Raw genomic sequence first — 17607 nt, forward strand, 5'->3', positions numbered from 1 at the left:
TTCACCAGACAGCTAACGTGGGTCTCTAACATGGAAGATAGAGACCAAAAACAAAAAGCAATTTGTAAGAAATGGGCTATGCAGAGAGAATACTTTAAAACTTACCCCCCAAAATCACCTTATTAATATGCTCAGAAAGATGAGATATTGCATTCATGTAAAAAGATCAGGATTCTATTCTTTTAAAACAATTTCAGAGAACAAAATGGTACTTTGGGAAATTATATACATGGAGGCAGAAATGAGAAAATCTCAACTGAAAGATTAGAAGATGATAAAGCTGAAGAAAGCTCCCCAAAAGCAGTTCAAAAAGGCAAGGAGATGGAAAATGGAGAGAAATGATAAGAAAATAAGATGACCAGCTCAAAAAGGTCAATATTTGAATAATAAGAAGTCAAGAAAGAGAGCAGAGAGGAAATGAAAGGGAGAGAATCATCAAAGAAAATTTTCAAGAAAATGCCCCAGAACTAAGTGACTTTTCAGATTGAAAAGCCCACTGAGTGTCCAGCACAATGTCGAATTTAGACCCACAGGATGGTATACATTGTGAAATTCCAGAGAATTAGGAACAAAGCAAAGGACCAGTGGTAATTTACATAGCAGATATCCTGCAAACTTCTTTTTCCCAGGGGAAAAAGAATCACATACAAAGGATTACGAATCACAGTGGTGCTTGAAACCTTTTAACAGCAACACCTAGAATGGGTCCATGGGTCCCATAGTCATTTTCCTGGTCCCTAAGTGCATAGTTCGGAATGGACACATTTGGTAGTTGGCAGAAGCCCACACTGGTTCCTGACAACACAGGAACACACAAGACAAGCAAGGCCAAGTTCAAACCCTGACTGATTTGCTCAGTAAAGGTATGACAACCACTTTTAGATTTAAACAGTTTGCTACTTACTTACAGTTAAAAGAATAGCCAAAGGTGCCACCCCAACTTGATCCTTGTCCTACACACCAAAAAAGGACAACACTGAAACAAAAGGGACCAGATGATTGCAACGTGACTCATGGGACACCCTGTTGCTGAGGAGGCTGGACTTCAGCTATGCAGTTTTACATTGTGTAGCTCCACTGGTGAGAGGCGAGTGGCTGAAACTCCCACACTTGATCAGACAGGCCCCCAGAGGAGACAGGGAAGCCAGTGGGAGACGGCTTCTCATCCCCTTCTGTTATAGGAGGATCACAAGGTGTTTTTCCAAGACAGATTAGCTGCACTTCAAGTCAGCCCTTGCCTATGTGGCTTATTTGGATACCTGCAAGGAGGTCAGGTGACAAGGCAGAACTGTTCCCTTACACCTCCTTGGCCTGTGGGTTAAGTAAGGCTATCATATTGCAGAAAGCTAATAGGAAAACTCTTCAGTTTGCTTCCCCTGTCCCCAGCTAGGACAGTAAATCATAAAGGGTATCACATCCCCAGGGGGAATGGCGGTCTCTGAGTGCAACCCTTGAAGACCTGATAGCTGACAGTCCCCATCATATTCCTGTTTTCACCAGTCTGGCTCTGGCAAAAAGCAGAGCAATCCAGGAGGTTGACAGTTGACTACTGCAAATTCAAGCAAGTCGTAGCTTTAGTTGCAGTTGTATCGTCACTAGAGCAGAGTCACAAGACCTCAAGCACATGGTATGTGGCCACTAATCTGGCAAATTTTTCTCTCCCATCACTGTCAGGAAAGAGAGCCAGAAGCAAGATTATTGCCCCAGGGCTATGTCCTAAATAAGAATAATCTATCAAGGTAAGGGGACCAAAAAGTAAGGAAGAAGTTCACGTAGAGGCTTCACGGGCAATGGAAAGATGGAAAGTTAAGATTCCTACCCTAGCTAAGGGACCCTATATGGGATTTTTACTCAGATTTCTGACCATCAGTTCATATATTAGGACTATACCTAATTGAGGGAATAAAAGCTTTAAAAAAAATCCAAGACGGAACAGCTTCATAGACCTCCATCTATGTTGGAATCTCATGAGTATGATAGAATGTTTCCTTGATCACAAAGATTCAGCGCTGCTCCCTGAGGAATGAGTAAATTATCCTGCCCTGTTGAACTCAAGAATGGCCATGTGACTTGCGTGGCCAATGAAATAGGAGTAGAATGTGAAATATGTCACCTTCAGGCAGCCACTTTAAGAAACAGGTTCTCTTTTACCTGCCTCTGTGATCACGGAAGCATGTGTCAAGATGGAGCATCTATCAACCTAGACCCCTAAGTGACTACAGGAGCACAGCCCCTTGGCTAACCTACTACAGCCATAACATGAGCAATAAATAGGTTTTGTTTTAAGTTGCTGAGATTTGGGCATCAGTCTGTTAGTAACTAACACAGCATGTCCAAGCAATCCTGACCAGATAAGAGGAGGCTCTCCCTTAGAGTCCGCTTATCTGCCCAAAGCCCAGATCTTCTTGGCCTTTGCAGTGGACATTTGTAGTTGCCTTTCCAGGATCCATTTCCCTGTCCCATAGCTTCTGACAGTGGTTTCCACATGATTCCAGTAAAGCTAACTCTTTCCCAAGCTCCAGGGGAAATTCTACCTAGGCTAAACCAATCAGAACATTCCATTTCCCTGACCATAAGGATTGGGTCAGTAGTGGACATGTGCCCTTAATTGACCCACTCAAAGTGGCTCTTAGGGCTCTTTCTGGGAATGCACATACTTACCAATATTACAACGATTTTCACATTTCTTTATCATTAGTTACACACTGTCTTACTAAGTGGACTATGTATTATTATTGAGAACCAGGATCCTAATTTATCTTTTTATTGCCAGAACCTGGCATAATGGTTGGCACAAAGTAGATGCTTATAAATAATCATTGATCAATTAAAAGGGGAATAAAATTTACTCCTTTTCTTTAAACTTCAGTCCTCAAATTTCAGGGTCACCTATCTGTCTGCATAGCCACATTCAACTATTTGCATCTCTGTCCTTTCCTCCATCCTGATTTAAGAATAAATGATATGCCCAATGTTGGTCTTTCAAGAAACTACAGGTAAAAATTTCCTTCTCATTTGCCTGGGATATGTGTGGCATTTGTATGGCTACTCGGGGCAGATCTCTTCTGGCTCCCTTCTGCTGAGCAGTGTCAGCACCAAAATCCCCACACTGACTGAAGTAACTGTCTGCCTCTCTGTGACTGTACCATACCAGCCACGTGCTACTGCAGAAGTCTCAGTTCCATTACCAGTTCATGGGTTCTTCCTAAATGGGTCCTTACAATGCCCAGAAATAATACCAAATACCAAACAACCTCCAGGACATTTCTAACCTTTCCCGTTCTCCTCAAATCACCAATCTCCCTTTTCTCCCTCCCCTCGAACCCCTAACCCCAACATTCATAACTTAGCCTCCTCCAGGGAAAACAGAAGTCATCACATGGGAGTTCTCTCATTTTCCTAAAAACAAGTATCTACAATAGCCTAGCCTCCTCACCTCCAGTTGTGATAGAGGAAGTGTCCCTCCTCCCCTTGTCCCACCTCCTATGTTTTGAATCCTATCTCTCCCTTATAAAAAAAAAACTTACACCATCTCTCAATCCTTTTCTCTCACATATTCATCTACTTTTTCATGAATCCTTCCCATTAGTTTTTTTTTTAAGCTTTTTTTGATGTGGACCATTTTTAAAGTCTTTATTGAATTTGTTACGATATTGCTTCTGTTTTATGTTTTGTGGGGTTTTTTTGGCCCCGAGGCATGTGGGATCCTAGCTCCCTGACCAGGGATCAAACCCGCACCCCCTGCATTGGAAGGCAAGGTCTTAACCACTGGACCTCCAGGGCAGTGTCCCCATTAGTTTTTAAATGCACTCAAGTCTTCTCTTTCAAAAAGCTTCACTTGACTTATTCCCCATTAGCTACCACCTATATTTTTCCTTCCCCTCTCATCCAATCTTCTCATTATCTCCTGAAGACAGGAAAGCAGTGAGGTATAGTGGTTAAGAACATGGATCCTGGTACCACACTACTTGATTTGAAACACATCGTTTAATGGCTCTGCGACCATGGGCAAGTTACTTCACCTCTCTCTGCCTCAATTTCCCCATATGCAAAAAGATTATAATATCATCTCTCTGGTGTAAGCATTAAATGAGTTAGTATTGATATATGTGAAACACCGACAACAGTGCTTGGCACACAGTAAGCACTATATAAAGGTTTGCTATAATCCTTTTACTTTTATTTCTTCACTTTCACTCACTTTTCAGCCCATTCTGACCCCATCACTTCACCATGAAGTGTTTACTAAGAACACCAATGACCTCTATGTTGCTAAATCCAACAACTATTTTTCAGTCATCATCTTACTTGAGGTCTAGGCAGCAGCTGACAATGTTAACAGTCTCTTCTTAGAACATTCTCTTTCCTAGTCCAGGGCTTCATCTACCACCTACCCGCCAGTGTCTTGCCCATCTTTATCTGGAACCCAGACCTCTCTTCTATGCTCCAGATCCCACAAAGCCAGAGGTTACCTGGACATTCTCCCCTTGAAGGTCTCAAGGGCATCTCATATGCACTACATCCAAAACTGAGCCATGGTCTTTCTCTCCCTAACTCCCTCTGGCTTAAATATTCTTTAGGCCCCTCTTCATTTGGCTGACCCCTACTCCTACTTTAGAGTTTAGATGAAGTATCACTTCCTCAGAGAAGCCTGAGGTGAATGCCCTAAAAGAAACTTTCATAGCACTTGGTACCTCTACTTCATACCTGCAATTAGATGATAAGCTACACGAGTGCAGGGACCATGCCTGTCTTCTCACTATTGTATCCCAGGACCTGAATGCTGTAGCCTCCAGAGCCCTTTCATTTGCACTAGGGTCTATCTGCACTCCTGAACAAGTATAAACTGTGCCACTTTGTGCCAGGCTAAGACTACTAGTATAGTTAAAACGTGACAAAGTGCAAAGAAGTATAGCAGAGGAAATAGTATTTAACCAAGCCCCCAAATTACTTTCAGTTGCAGTAAGAGGCTCATGGATGGCAATTTTGTTTTAAAGCCTAACTTGGGGAGATTCATCCATTGGACAACCAACATTTTGCATCGCCTCTAACAGTGCAACAGGTCCAGGCAATCAGAGCAATTATGTGTGGGTTTCTGCCATTGTGTTTACACCTCACTATCACTTGGGTACCAGTACCCAAACCTACCTTAGCAAGCCAACTGCCTATAACTCAGCACTCCTGTGTCCCGGTACATAGCAACTTTTTGCGACGAGGTCTGCCATGAGTCCAGGCAGCTACACTGTCACTGGAGAGTCTTGAAGGCGGAGAAGTTCAAGGGAGGAAAAGTCGAGTTCTGAGCATGGGTTTATGTTTTAGTGAACAGGCCGCTCTTAAAGCGGGGAAGAGTAAATTATAGGGTTGAAAGACAACACAGTAGACTTCGCAGGTGTGACAGGGCTGAAAAGTGAAGGCGTGCAAGGGCGCGCCTACTGGTACCCTGGGACCCGTTCCCTCAGAGTCAATCCCGCGAGACTATAATTCCCGGGGATTCCCTCTAACTCCAGGCAAACACCCGTAGGGGCGGGGAAAAAAGAGGAGACGTCGGCGCGCAGCCGTCCGCTTTACAGCACTCCGGGATCTCGAGAGAACTGCGGTTCTCGCGATCTTTCCGGAGCCGATCCTCCACGCGGAGTCCGAGTGCGTGTGCTGTAACAGGAAGGCAGGGAGGGTTCCGACTCTACGGGAAGGAGAATCCCCTTTGGCCTGCCCTACGGAAGCCTGCGAGGGAGGGCGGCGTTCGCTGCGTAGTCCAGTTGCCCAGATGCCCAGCGCCAGCGCCTGCCGCAAGAGTCAGGAGAAGCCGCGGGAGATCATGGACGCGGCGGAAGTGGGTTTCCTCCTTCCCTGGGCCTGGGAGGACAGACCCCTGGGCCGGACGGCGCTGAGGGAGGGAGTATGGTGAGCGGGGCCCTAGCCTCTGGATCCCTGTCGGCACTTTGCGTGCAGGCCGCGAGCCTGGGATCCGGGCGCCCAGAGCCCTCACCGGGCCTCCAGGGTCCTTGTCCGAGCAGCGTGGCCAGACCCACTCCGGATCGCATTTCTCACTGGGGCGCCTGGGAGACCTGGCCTACAGGAAGCGTGTCCCGGGACCGGGGGGTTGGGGGGCGCCGTGAAGTACCAACTGTCCCGGAAGTAGGAGCGGCGGGGTGACACTTAACCTCCCTGGGTTAGGCACGTCCTTCACGTAATCCATCTCTTCCCCGGAAATTTTTAATGTCCACTAGTAATCGATTTTTGCTCAGCCCTCGTGTTCCTAATGTTTTTCAAGTAATGACAGTACTTCGTAAAACGATCTGCCAGCATGTTTAATGACCATTTTCCATGTGACAGTTTTAAAGAACACTTGTCATTTTTATTTTCTTTCTTCCCCTAAGTAACCCAAGTGAGGTAGGTAGGGAAGTTTGCAGAGAATGCGTTTGAAGTCTTTGAGATGATGTGACCCAAAATCATCTATGTAATTCATAATACCCTGTGGTCCTTCAGTGCTTTTCGGAAATGAAAGTTTGAAACCATTCTACAAGTTATGTGTGCTCTTAGTGAAATTGGGATCCTTACCTGGCTCCTAATTTTTCTTTTGAGGAAATATGAATTTGTGATAAACGGTGTAAGGTCATTTTAAGAACATTAGATGGAATAAGGGGTGCTGAAATATGAACAGTACTAATAAGCGACCCCCTTTTTTGTGTTCACGTGCTGTAACTTACTTATGCTGCCCTCCTGCTACATTGTGTGACTGTATCTTTCTGTTAGGACTGGAGTTATCTTCGTCTTTAAGGTGTATTTTTTTTAATTCGCAAAAAAAAAGAAAAAACTGTTCATTAAACACCTTAACATGTTGTCTGGTTTGTTTTGGTGTAAACACAAAATCTAATATCCTCCAAATCTAAAGGAGAGGATTCCAACGAATAGCTGTAGTGACAGAAACTAATTGTTTCATCCACATCCTAAGTTACCTTGTAAATTTTAAGGAAACCATTTTTGTGTATTCTTGATCTGATTAGTTATATAAACCACCTGTGCAGATAGTGTAGGTCTATGTATAAGGTAGACATTGTGGCAGAGTTATGTCACTTTATAGCTAGAAGGATCTTAAGAGATCGTTTTCTAGATAAAGTGAGATTAAAATAAAAGGCCACTTACCAATTTAATAAGTATAGTTTGTTAATAATAGTCTGGACTCTAGGTCTCCTTTTTCCTGTTCCTGACTTAAAATCTGTAACAAGAATTTTGGTGTCATACTGTCAGTGTTGAACCACTTACAACCTGATATCATGAAGATGGTTTTTAGAAACAGGAAGCTGGTGAATTTTTTTGATGATGTTTTACAAAAGGAAAGTTGTAGTTAGCTTATATCCAGCATCTCTGATTTCTAAAAACTGGACATCTGGTACTCAGAAAGCTTACCCCTAAATGTTGGTTCTCTTTGAACATCTCTTCCTGTAATAGGAAGTTAATAAAACTGTGGTACCTCATCCGTCTCCCTTCACAGAGGAAATTTATAACTCTGCTTTGAAGTAGTTTAATCTCCTTTTTGAAGAAAGTAGTTAAGATGTGTTGTACATGTGTGTAAATTTTATTTGAGAGTACTATTTTGTATGGTATATCGATCCAGGAGTGGTGATCTCCAAAACAAATTAACCAGAAGCTGGGTCTGTGGAGTGCATATGTAAATGATATGACAGATTTCCACACTTTAAAACTACTACTCTGAATTGATAAAATGGTCCTGAAAGTTTAAATGAATTCATCTTTTTCTGTTATTTGTATTTCTGTGTTTACGATGCTATTAGTGTTTAAATAAAAAGTCATAATGTAAAAATTTTTTTTGTAGGATTATGCAAAAGAAAGATATGGAGTATCTTCAATGATACAATCACAAGAAAAACCAGGTTAGTAGTTATGTGATAAAAAAAAGTTTTCTTTTCTTTCTAATTCCAGGAAAGTTCTTTTTGAAGTTTTAAGTAAGGTTGACGTAACTGAAGGCATAGTTCTGAAAAGCTTAAATGGCAAGCATATGCCATAACCCTGCACAGACATTGTCAATTTAGGGTCCCTAATCTCGATAAGGAAGAAAATACGTTAAATTAGTATATTTTAAATGGTAAATTATATTACAAAGATATTCCTAGGTGGTCATGTAAAAGATTTGACTCTGGCCTAGGAGATAAAAGATAGTTAATAGTAGCTGCCTTCATCATATGCAACCTTTTTTGCATGCTTTGTGAAGCTACCTCCTTTACTTTCCTCCTTGACTTTATTATATTTCTTTGAAATTGACTTGTTAATTGTTTCTCTCAGACCTGTAGGTTTTCTATTTGTAAACATTTGTCTTCCTTTTGTTTCTATTTTATATATGCAATTTCAACAAAGTTATCCTACTCAACTATTTAACAATCATTTTTCTTTTGTTAGACACCCCAAATTATGTCTTTCAAACTTTGGTACAACTGCAGACCTTTAAGCTCTGGCCCATTGGAAGCACTAAGTACTTCTAATTTAGATGCCTGCCTGTGAATTTTATGCTTTGAAAATAATATACCTCAGGTCAAATTTAATTGTTATTTTTGGATTTAATTTATTGCATGATCACAAAATCACTTTTCCTTCCCAACTTTGTTGGAAAAGTGTGCAGTGAAAGGGCAAAGTACGTTGCTAAGAATAAACCATTTCGAAAGATAAAGATAGTGAAGTAAAGTAATTGAGTATAAAATGGGATACAAGCAATATAGTGTAGGAGAGGACTACCCCTGCCAGAACAAGCAGGAGGGGTCATATGAGACTCTTTTTTGGCTTAACTGTCTTCCTGAACTGGACTTCCTTGATCTCTAACGCAAAAAAATCTTATTGGAATTTGTCTCTTACATAAGCCCCAGTCAACCTTTGCCATGATTACTATTCCTATTTAGCTAGCAAATCCAGACTACTTAGTGTCTTCCAGTTACAAGCTCTCCCCACCAAAAGGAGGATAAACTACCTACGTAATCTGATTACATTAAATAACAGTAAAATTCTACCCGTTGTTTTACCTCTGTTAAAATCATAATACATTGTTCAACATAAAGTTTTCTTTCCTGTCTGCTTCCATTTCTCCAAATTCTTTCATTCTAATACCAGTGACTTAACCGTGGAGGAGGTAGTAGTTTTTCAAACTGAAACCCTACTGCCACTGATCTTTGCCTCGGCCAGTCATACTGGTGGGAGTGTGACATGCGCCTCAGGTATGTGTGGATATGTTAAAGGTTGAGAACCGCTATGCTAATTAATTGGAATGCCACATGAAAGAAGGGCCATTACTCTTTCTTTTCCAAAGTACTATTAAAATTACCATAATCGTGACGCTTATTTATAAGTCTATTATTTTAGACTTATGTTACTCTGTTTTGTTTGGTTTTGAGTTTTGATTGCCTAGTAAGTCGTTTGCTTTTTCAATCTTGGCATTTTCAGATCTGTCTTTTAAAATTGCTTTGTCTGTCTTTTCTCTTTCACATTTTGTTTTGTCTGAGTTTACACAGCAGACTTGGAAGTTGGCTTAACTCATAAGGTCCATGGACAGAGTTTTGCAGAAATCCTCTTGTGATGCCTAATGCTTCAAAATTTCTCCTTCATTCTCTTTGCTTTTGGTGATGAGATCTATGGTATTCTCCTGTAAATCAGGTTCTCTCTAAGCTATATCTTTACTTCAAGAGACAAATTATAAATACATTTAGACAAAGTAGGTAAAATATATTTATAATTTGATTTCATTATAATATCCCCTGCAAAGGTATTTTTAGTGTTATAGTAACTAGGATTTACTACATGTGATACTGACAAATTTGGTTACAATTAGGCAACATACCCTTGAGAATAGAGATCTTTTATCATTCATGATGTTGTAGTATCATTTCTATTAAAATATTTTAAATTAATACTTAGATCTTTTTCTTTAATATTCAAATTGTTGCATATTTAGAACAATAATAGAATCATTTCTGGATCATTTCTGGATCATGATTGCCTTGTATCACTATCTTCACATCATAGTTTTTTCACAGTTTTCCTGTTTGGGGGATGCTAGATAGATGTAGTACTTTGTTATTAGCATTGGGGGGCATAATTGTTGGGGTTCACCGATAGCCAGAAGGGGAATTTATTGGTTCACATACCTGTAGGAAACAAAGTGTGAGATGGCATAAGGAATGATAGGATTTAGAGGTTTGAGCATTATCTATGGGGCTTTCTGTCTCTACTTCTTGGCTTTGCATCCATTAGGCTGTTGACCTCATTCTCTCATCCTGCAAATTCAGGTAGTAGGAAAGATGGTGGCTGCAGCCCTGGGCCTACACCATTTCAGCTCAGCGACCCCAGGGAAGACAGATTCATTCCCATTATCTGTATATTAAGTACCAGAGAAAGACTTTGATTAGCTCAGTTTGAGTAACATGCCCTTCTCTGGATGAGTCAGTGTGTCCTGGGGAACGGGGTACTATGACTGTCCAGGCCTGGCAGAGAATTCCCCCATGTGGCTAGCTGACTTACACACTATGGCAGGCAAGCAAAAATACCATGTCCACTTAGGCACAGGCAGTTCAGCACAGGCTGTATTTGGCTTTATAAGTCATTGAAATGTTCAGGAGATTTGCATTTTGAAATTATCTCTTTGACTCCAATGTAGACTGAATTAGGGGGTCAGGGGATTGCCAGTTAGAAGGCTTTTGCTATAGTTTAGGCAAGATATAACAGTACTTTGCTTTGGAATGGTGGCAGTGAAGATGAAAGAGAATTGGATAGATTTTAGAGATATATTTAAGATGTACAATTCATAAAACTTGAGGCAGACTACATATGGAAGGTGAGAGAAGGTGTTAACCCTCATACAATGTGGGTAGGAATGTAAATTGGTGCAGCCACTATGGAAAATAGTATGGAGGTTCCTCAGAAAATTAAGAATTGAACTACCATATGATCCAGCAGTTCCACTTCTGGGTATTCATCTGAAGAATATGAAAACACTGATTTGAAAATACATGTGCACCCTTATGTTCACTGCAGCATTATTTACAATAACCAAAATATGAAAACAACCTAGGTGCCTGTCAACAGATTAATAGATATAATAGATACAGAAGATGATGTGGTCTATATATGTAATGGAATACTACTCAGCCATAAAAAAAAAAAGATGAAATCTTGCCATTTGCAACAACATGGATGGACCTTAAGGGTATAATGCTAAGTGAAATAAGTCAGACAGAGAAAGACAAATACTGTATGATTTCACTCATATTTGGAATGTAAAAGTAAATAAGTAAATAAATAAATGAACAAACCAAACCAAACAACAAACACATTGATAAAGAGAGCAGAGTAGTGGTTACCAGAGGGGAAGGAGCATGGGGGGAGGGTGAAATGGGTAACAGGGTCAACTGTATTGTAATGGATGGAAAGTAAACTTTTGGTGGTGAGCATGCTGTAGTGTGTATAGATGTTGAAGTACAATGTTATAAACATGAAACTTACGTGATGTTATAAACCAATGTTATAAACCAACTAAAAAGAAAAGAAAAAGAAAAAAGTGTTGCTAGATATTGAGGCTCATTTAAGATAATACCAAGTACTATGCTAGCTATCAAATCAAAATAATTTTGATCTTGATCTCTTTGTAAATTCTGAATTACAAGATTGTTTCATTTATTTGCTGCAGATCGAGTTTTGGTTCGAATTAGTGACTTGACAGTAGAAAAAGCTGATGAAGTTGTTTGGGTGCGTGCAAGGGTTCATACAAGCAGAGCTAAAGGTAAGATTGATTAAATGATTACAGCTTTTTTGGTAATCATTGAATTTTTTGTTTTGCAAATTTCTCACAGATCAAAGTAAATCTTTAAAAACCAAACAAAAACACCTGTTTTCCCTCTTAAATCACTATAAAGTATTAGTCCATGGTTAGTTAATTTTAGGTTCTTATAAGACATTCTTAAAAACAATTTAGCCGTAAAACTCAGATGAAATCTAAGACTCTAAGGTACTTTTCTAGCACCTCTCAAAAGTTTAATTTTTTGAAGTAAAGAGTGTTTTTGAGAAGTTTTTCATTTGTTAATATTCTTACATTTGTAATATTTAGATAGGGAGAGAGGTAGAAGAAAGATAAGGCTAAGACTGGGTTGTCTAGTACTCACTGGCTACATTTATCTATTTAAATTAAAATTAAAATTCTGTAACTCAGTCACCAGCTGTATTTTGAGTGCTAGTGGCTCCCATATTGGACAGACAGGACAAATACAAAATATTTTTATCATTGTAGAAAGTTCTCTTGGACAGTACTAAGAATTTAGCATTAACAACAAAGATATTAGGGGAGTTTAGACAAACCTCAGTTCCTTATGGAAAATTGTCCTAGCCTAGTGTTCCAAATTGTCTGAAAGTATTAGTGACACTTACATTGGTTTATAACTTTATACTTTTCACACAGTTTTTCACACTTGATCATCCCCACAAATTTGTGAAGTAGGCAGAATAGGCACTGTTTTTCCACTTTATAAATGAGGAGACTAAGGCTCAGAATGATAAAGCTCCTTGCCCAAATTCTCATTGTAATTGGTGGAATATGAAAAGAATTCAGAAGCTTTTTAGGACACCTTCTGTCTCCCTAACAGAGTTAATTACTTCTGTACTATTTAATACATTCTGTGGTACAGCATTTACTTTGTGTTTTAAAATATTTATTATAGAATTAATACAGGCCCATTATTTTTTAAATTCCAACATTTTATACATATATATCTTAATCTTTCAGGATCACTACTGTTAAGAGTTTATTGGGAATTCCCTGGCAGTCCAGTGGTTAGGACTCTGCACTTTCCTTTTTCTTCTTTCTTTTCTTTCTTTCCTTTTTCTTTCTTTCTTTCTTTCTTTTTTCTTTCTCTTTCTTTCTTTCTTTCTTTCCTTCCTTCCTTCCTTTCTTTTTTTCTTTTCTTTCTTTCTTTCTTTTTTCATGCATGCACACATGCTGTGCCAGTTCTTAGTTGCAGCACATGGGATCTTTGTTGCCGTGTGGGATCTTTTAGTTGCGGCATGTGGGATCTAGTTCCCTGACCAGGGATTGAACCTGGGCCCCCTGCATTGGGAGCGCAGTCTTAACCACTGGACCACTGGGGGAGTCCCAGGACTCTGCACTTTCACTGCCAAGGGCCCTGGTCAGGGAACTAAGATCCCACAAGCCACATGGCGTGGCAAAAAAAAAAAAAAGAGTTTATCTCTTCTTCCAGTATCCTCCCCCAAATAGATGAATACTGTTGGACTTTGAGAAGAATGCTAGTAGAATTTTAACTTTTTAAAAACTGTTGATTTGCCTTCCTGAAAGGTTGGACCATTTATTCAACCAATAGATAATCACATTGTACTGTAATCCTTCATTTACTTGTCTTTCTCCCATTGGATTAGGAACCTTTGTTCTCTCCAAACTGGCACCTTGTTTCCTAAACATAGTTATTTAGCAAATTAAAAGATAGAATGCATGCTACATGTAAGCCTGAACCAAAAATACTTCCCTTCACACTCATCCAAAAAATGGAACAGTTTGAACATGAGTAAGGACAACTGAAGTGAGTTGAAACACATCAGGTATGTTTAAATCCATAAGTTTATAATAATGCTAAGGCAAACAAACAGAAAACCTAGTTGGTCATCAATGGAACAAGCTCATTATTTTCAAATCTGGTAAATACTAAAGTGGCAGTATCATTTCTGTATGACTTGTATATCACTGGCTAACCAAATGGTAGATACAGGGAAGTATCTCTTTAGAGAAGTGTCCAGCTAATAAAATGAAGAATATTGGAACATCATCATTTTGCCCCCAGTGAATTATCTAGACATTGATCATCAGTGATTGCTAACGACATAAAAGAGAGACAACCATAAATATTTTATGTCTATTTATGAAAGAACACAACACCACCCAATGAAGTAGTCTTGCCCAAAAAATTGTTCCTGAATCTCATTAAGCCTTTAGCAATAACCAGCAACTTACAGGACAAAGGGACATGTTAAATGACAATGGAGGTGCAGTCAGCACAATCTAGTAGTAAACTACTGGGCAAAAATGACCTGGTCTCTTCAATAAATAAATTGAAAGGGAAGGGGGTACCTATGGATTAAAACAGATTTAAAATGTCTCTCAACCAGTCACTTATTTGGATCCTAATTTAAATCTACAGTAAAAAAAAAAAAAAAAAAAAGACACTGAGACTTGGATATTTGAACATTGACTGGATATTTGGTGTTAAAAAATTGTGGTTTTTTTTCAGTTGAAATAATAGTACTGTTGTAACATTATTTTTAAAAAGATCTTCTGTCTTAGGGATCCTTACTGAATTATGTATGGATGAAATAATAGAGAGTTTGCAGGGGTTTGCTTCAAAATAGTACAGGAATTGAGGGATAAGTGGATTGGGGCAGAAGTTGAGGAGTGAGTGGATTGGAGCAAAGCTGAAACAAGAATGGCCATGAATTGATAACTGTTGAGGTACGTGAGGATTGTAGGTAGGTGTTGATATCATTTACAAATAACGATCATTTTGTCCTTTTCTTTCAAATGTTTATCTTATTTCTTGTTTCTCTGCAATAATCAGTAGATTCTCCAGTATTGCAGGGATTCTCACAATGAAGAATTTTTTAAACAGTGGAGATATAAATTCCTGCTGAGTTATTTCATGACTTTAGGTGTTCTGCATAAAATGTCATTACAAAACAATGCCAAAGTTTAAAAAGTAGGTCAAAAGAAGTTTTCTTCTAGTCCAAGTTTTCTGTTACCAGGAGTAGGTATTAAATTTTATCAGACCTTTTCCAGAAATTATTTCCCTCAAAATATCATGCTGAACATATTTATACAGAGATTGATTATACTATTCTCTTTGCTTTTGTGTTTGTTTGAAATTTTCCACATAATAAAAAATTTAAAATACAGTTGATCTTCATTATTCACGGATTGTATATTTGCAAATTCACCTACTTGCTAACATATATTTGTAACCCCAAAATCAATACTTGCAGTGATTTCACTGTCATTCACAGACATGCCAGACATTTCGCATGAGCAGAGTGGTAAGAACTTTGAGTCTCCCAGTGCGCACATTTTCAGCTGAGGTTAAAAACAGTGAAACTCTGCCTTGTATCAGCTCTCGTAAACAAGTGTCCTTTTCACAGTCGTTTTAATGTCACGTTCTTCACAGCCTTGTGCTTTTTGTTGGTGATTTGACTTTAAAATGGCCCCCAAGCATAGTGCTGAAGTGTTTTCTAGTGTTCCTAAATGCAAGAGAGTCATAAGATGCATTATGGAGAAAATACTAGTTGTTAGCTAAGCTTTGTCCAAGCATGAGTTATAGTGCTGTTGGCCATGAGTTCTATGTTAATGAATCAACTATATATACTTTAAATAAGGTGTCTTTAAACAGAAATACATACAGAACAAATTTGTGTATTGACGGACTGATTAAAATATTGTAACCAGACATTCACAGAAACCTCACCCTATATTTCCCCTAGGAGCAATGGCTCAATATTTGCTAATGTATTGTTCTGGTGACTTTATAAAACATAACTACCACAAATAGGAAGAATCAGCTGTATGTAATTCTAGTGATTTACAATAATGGATTTCTTAACGTTGAACCATTTTTGGATTCTTGGAATAAACTGAATTTGGTAAAGGTGTGGGTAGTATTCTTTTAGCTAAGTTTCAATAATATGTTTTTTTAGAATTTTGCATTAATCTGGTTTTCATAATTTTTACTTGGAAAATCCTACTTTGTTTTTAAGTTTGTATATATGTGTATGTGTGTTTAAGTTGTAAGTTACCCAAGTAATACAAAGTATTTTCACATGAATTTTTCAAAGAGTACAGAAATTATATTCCTTTTTCTTCTCTACTGCCTATCTTTTGCCCCAGCCTTTTCTATTAATTCTTTTTTTTTTAAATTTATTTATTAATTTTATTTTTGGCTGTGTTGGGTGACTTCGTTTCTGTGTGAGGGCTTTCTCTAGTTGCGGCAAGCGGGGGCCACTCTTCATCGCGATGCGCGGGCCTCTCACTATCGCGGCCTCTCGTTGCAGAGCACAGGCTGCAGACGCGCAGGCTCAGTAGTTGTGGCTCACGGGCCCAGTTGCTCCGCCGCACGTGGGATCTTCCCAGACCAGGGCTCGAACCCGTGTCCCCTGCATTGGCAGGCAGATTCTCAACCACTGCGCCACCAGGGAAGCCCTATTAATTCTTAATAATTTGTTCATTGTCTTTCCAAAAATCTTTCTTTTTAATGCACATATGTGCACACACACACATAAATACATACAGGTTTTTTGTTTTGTGTGTGTTTTGTCTTATTTTATGTAGATGATACCATATTTTTACATGTTATTCTGCAACTCTTTTTATTTTCAATTAACAGTGCTTCTTGGAGATACTTCTATGATATTATTTATAGATCAACATAAGGCAGTATTCCTCTAGGATAGATATCTAGAAGTGAAATTGCTGGGTTGAAGGGTGGGCATACGCATACTAAAATTTTCCAATATCAGATTACCCTCCAAAAAAGCTATACTCAGTGATACTCCCACAAGTATGTGACAGTACCACTTTCTCCACATTCTTGCCAGTAATGATTGTCAATGTTTTTTATTTCTGCCAAAGAAGATTATCTGAAAAAATGAATAAAATCTTTGAATTTGCAGAACCCTGATTGCTGCTACTCCCTTCTTCCTTACATGGAAAAAATTATACCAATAAATATGACTTATTTGGAATCATTCATGTGTTCTAACTCCAGAAGTAGTATCATATTAAAATTGGACTTGGACAGACAACCTATGCTGGCAATTTCCAGTAAAGCAAAGTTCTGAAAAAAACATGAATAAGGAAATGAAACTGTCAAAATCATAGTGTCAAAAGTATGACAACTAGAATCCTGTTAAGCAAAAAAACCAAAACCTAGTCTGTTTATATAACAAATATCTGTATATTTCTCCTCAAATTAAGGGCAGTGTTTTACACATTTTTAAAGATTAAAAATCAGATTTCTTACAATAGGTTTATGCTTCACACCCCTGAAATCAAGAGTTTTATATAGGAGCAAGGAGAAATTTTTAACTCTTAATGATACACTTAACATTAGTTTCTTTCGATTGTGAAAGCTTATGAGCATATTGAAAAAGTGATTGAAATATCTATGGTTCCTTTCAAATTTTATACATACTACATGGAAGTCATTGACACAAGATAATTCTATTTCAATATTATTCTTCCTAAAAACTTAACATATACTTCCAAAATAGCTACTTTATTTAGGTAGTCAGATAGTTTAGGATTTTTAATACCAAAGGTCAGAACATCAACTTATAGCCGTACAAGAATATTTCAGGGAAAATAACAAATGGAAACTACTTTAAAACATTTAGATCTTTGCTATTTATTCCGTAACTGATTAACATAAGCGATGAAGGAAAATGTTAATCTTGGTTATTAGGAAGTGAAGGTACATTATCTAAATAATAAATTCAGGAGCTTGACAAGCTAAAAGACAGTAGGAAGAGATGAAAACATAAGATTGCCTCACATCTTTGATAACTAGT

The 17607-nt window shown here is 38.5% G+C and overlaps 1 protein-coding gene and 1 long non-coding RNA gene across 3 annotated transcripts in view; one reads left to right on the top strand and one right to left on the bottom strand.

The window, feature by feature from the left end:
* Window positions 1–5448, bottom strand: part of LOC309631473 — a 144086-nt gene extending 138638 nt beyond the window's left edge. Inside the window, exon 1 of the long non-coding RNA XR_014246289.1 lies at window positions 5149–5448. This is a non-coding gene — a long non-coding RNA (uncharacterized lncRNA). The remainder of the gene's footprint in view (window positions 1–5148) is intronic.
* Window positions 5449–5530: 82 nt separating this feature from the next.
* DARS1 (aspartyl-tRNA synthetase 1) overlaps window positions 5531–17607 on the top strand; it is a 67118-nt gene continuing 55041 nt past the window's right edge. Inside the window, exons 1-3 of one of the 2 annotated variants that reach the window (XM_082397907.1) lie at window positions 5531–5830; window positions 7835–7892; window positions 11687–11779. In XM_082397907.1, coding sequence (XP_082254033.1) covers window positions 5765–5830; window positions 7835–7892; window positions 11687–11779 — 217 coding nt within the window. In that variant the 5' untranslated portion in view covers window positions 5531–5764. Of the gene's footprint in view, window positions 5902–7834; window positions 7893–11686; window positions 11780–17607 lie in introns of both variants that reach the window. The other variant, XM_082397908.1, reaches the window with a different exon arrangement.

This window comes from Balaenoptera borealis, assembly GCF_965194805.1.
Source record: "Balaenoptera borealis genome assembly, chromosome: 6".
Taxonomy (NCBI): Eukaryota; Metazoa; Chordata; class Mammalia; order Artiodactyla; family Balaenopteridae; genus Balaenoptera; species Balaenoptera borealis.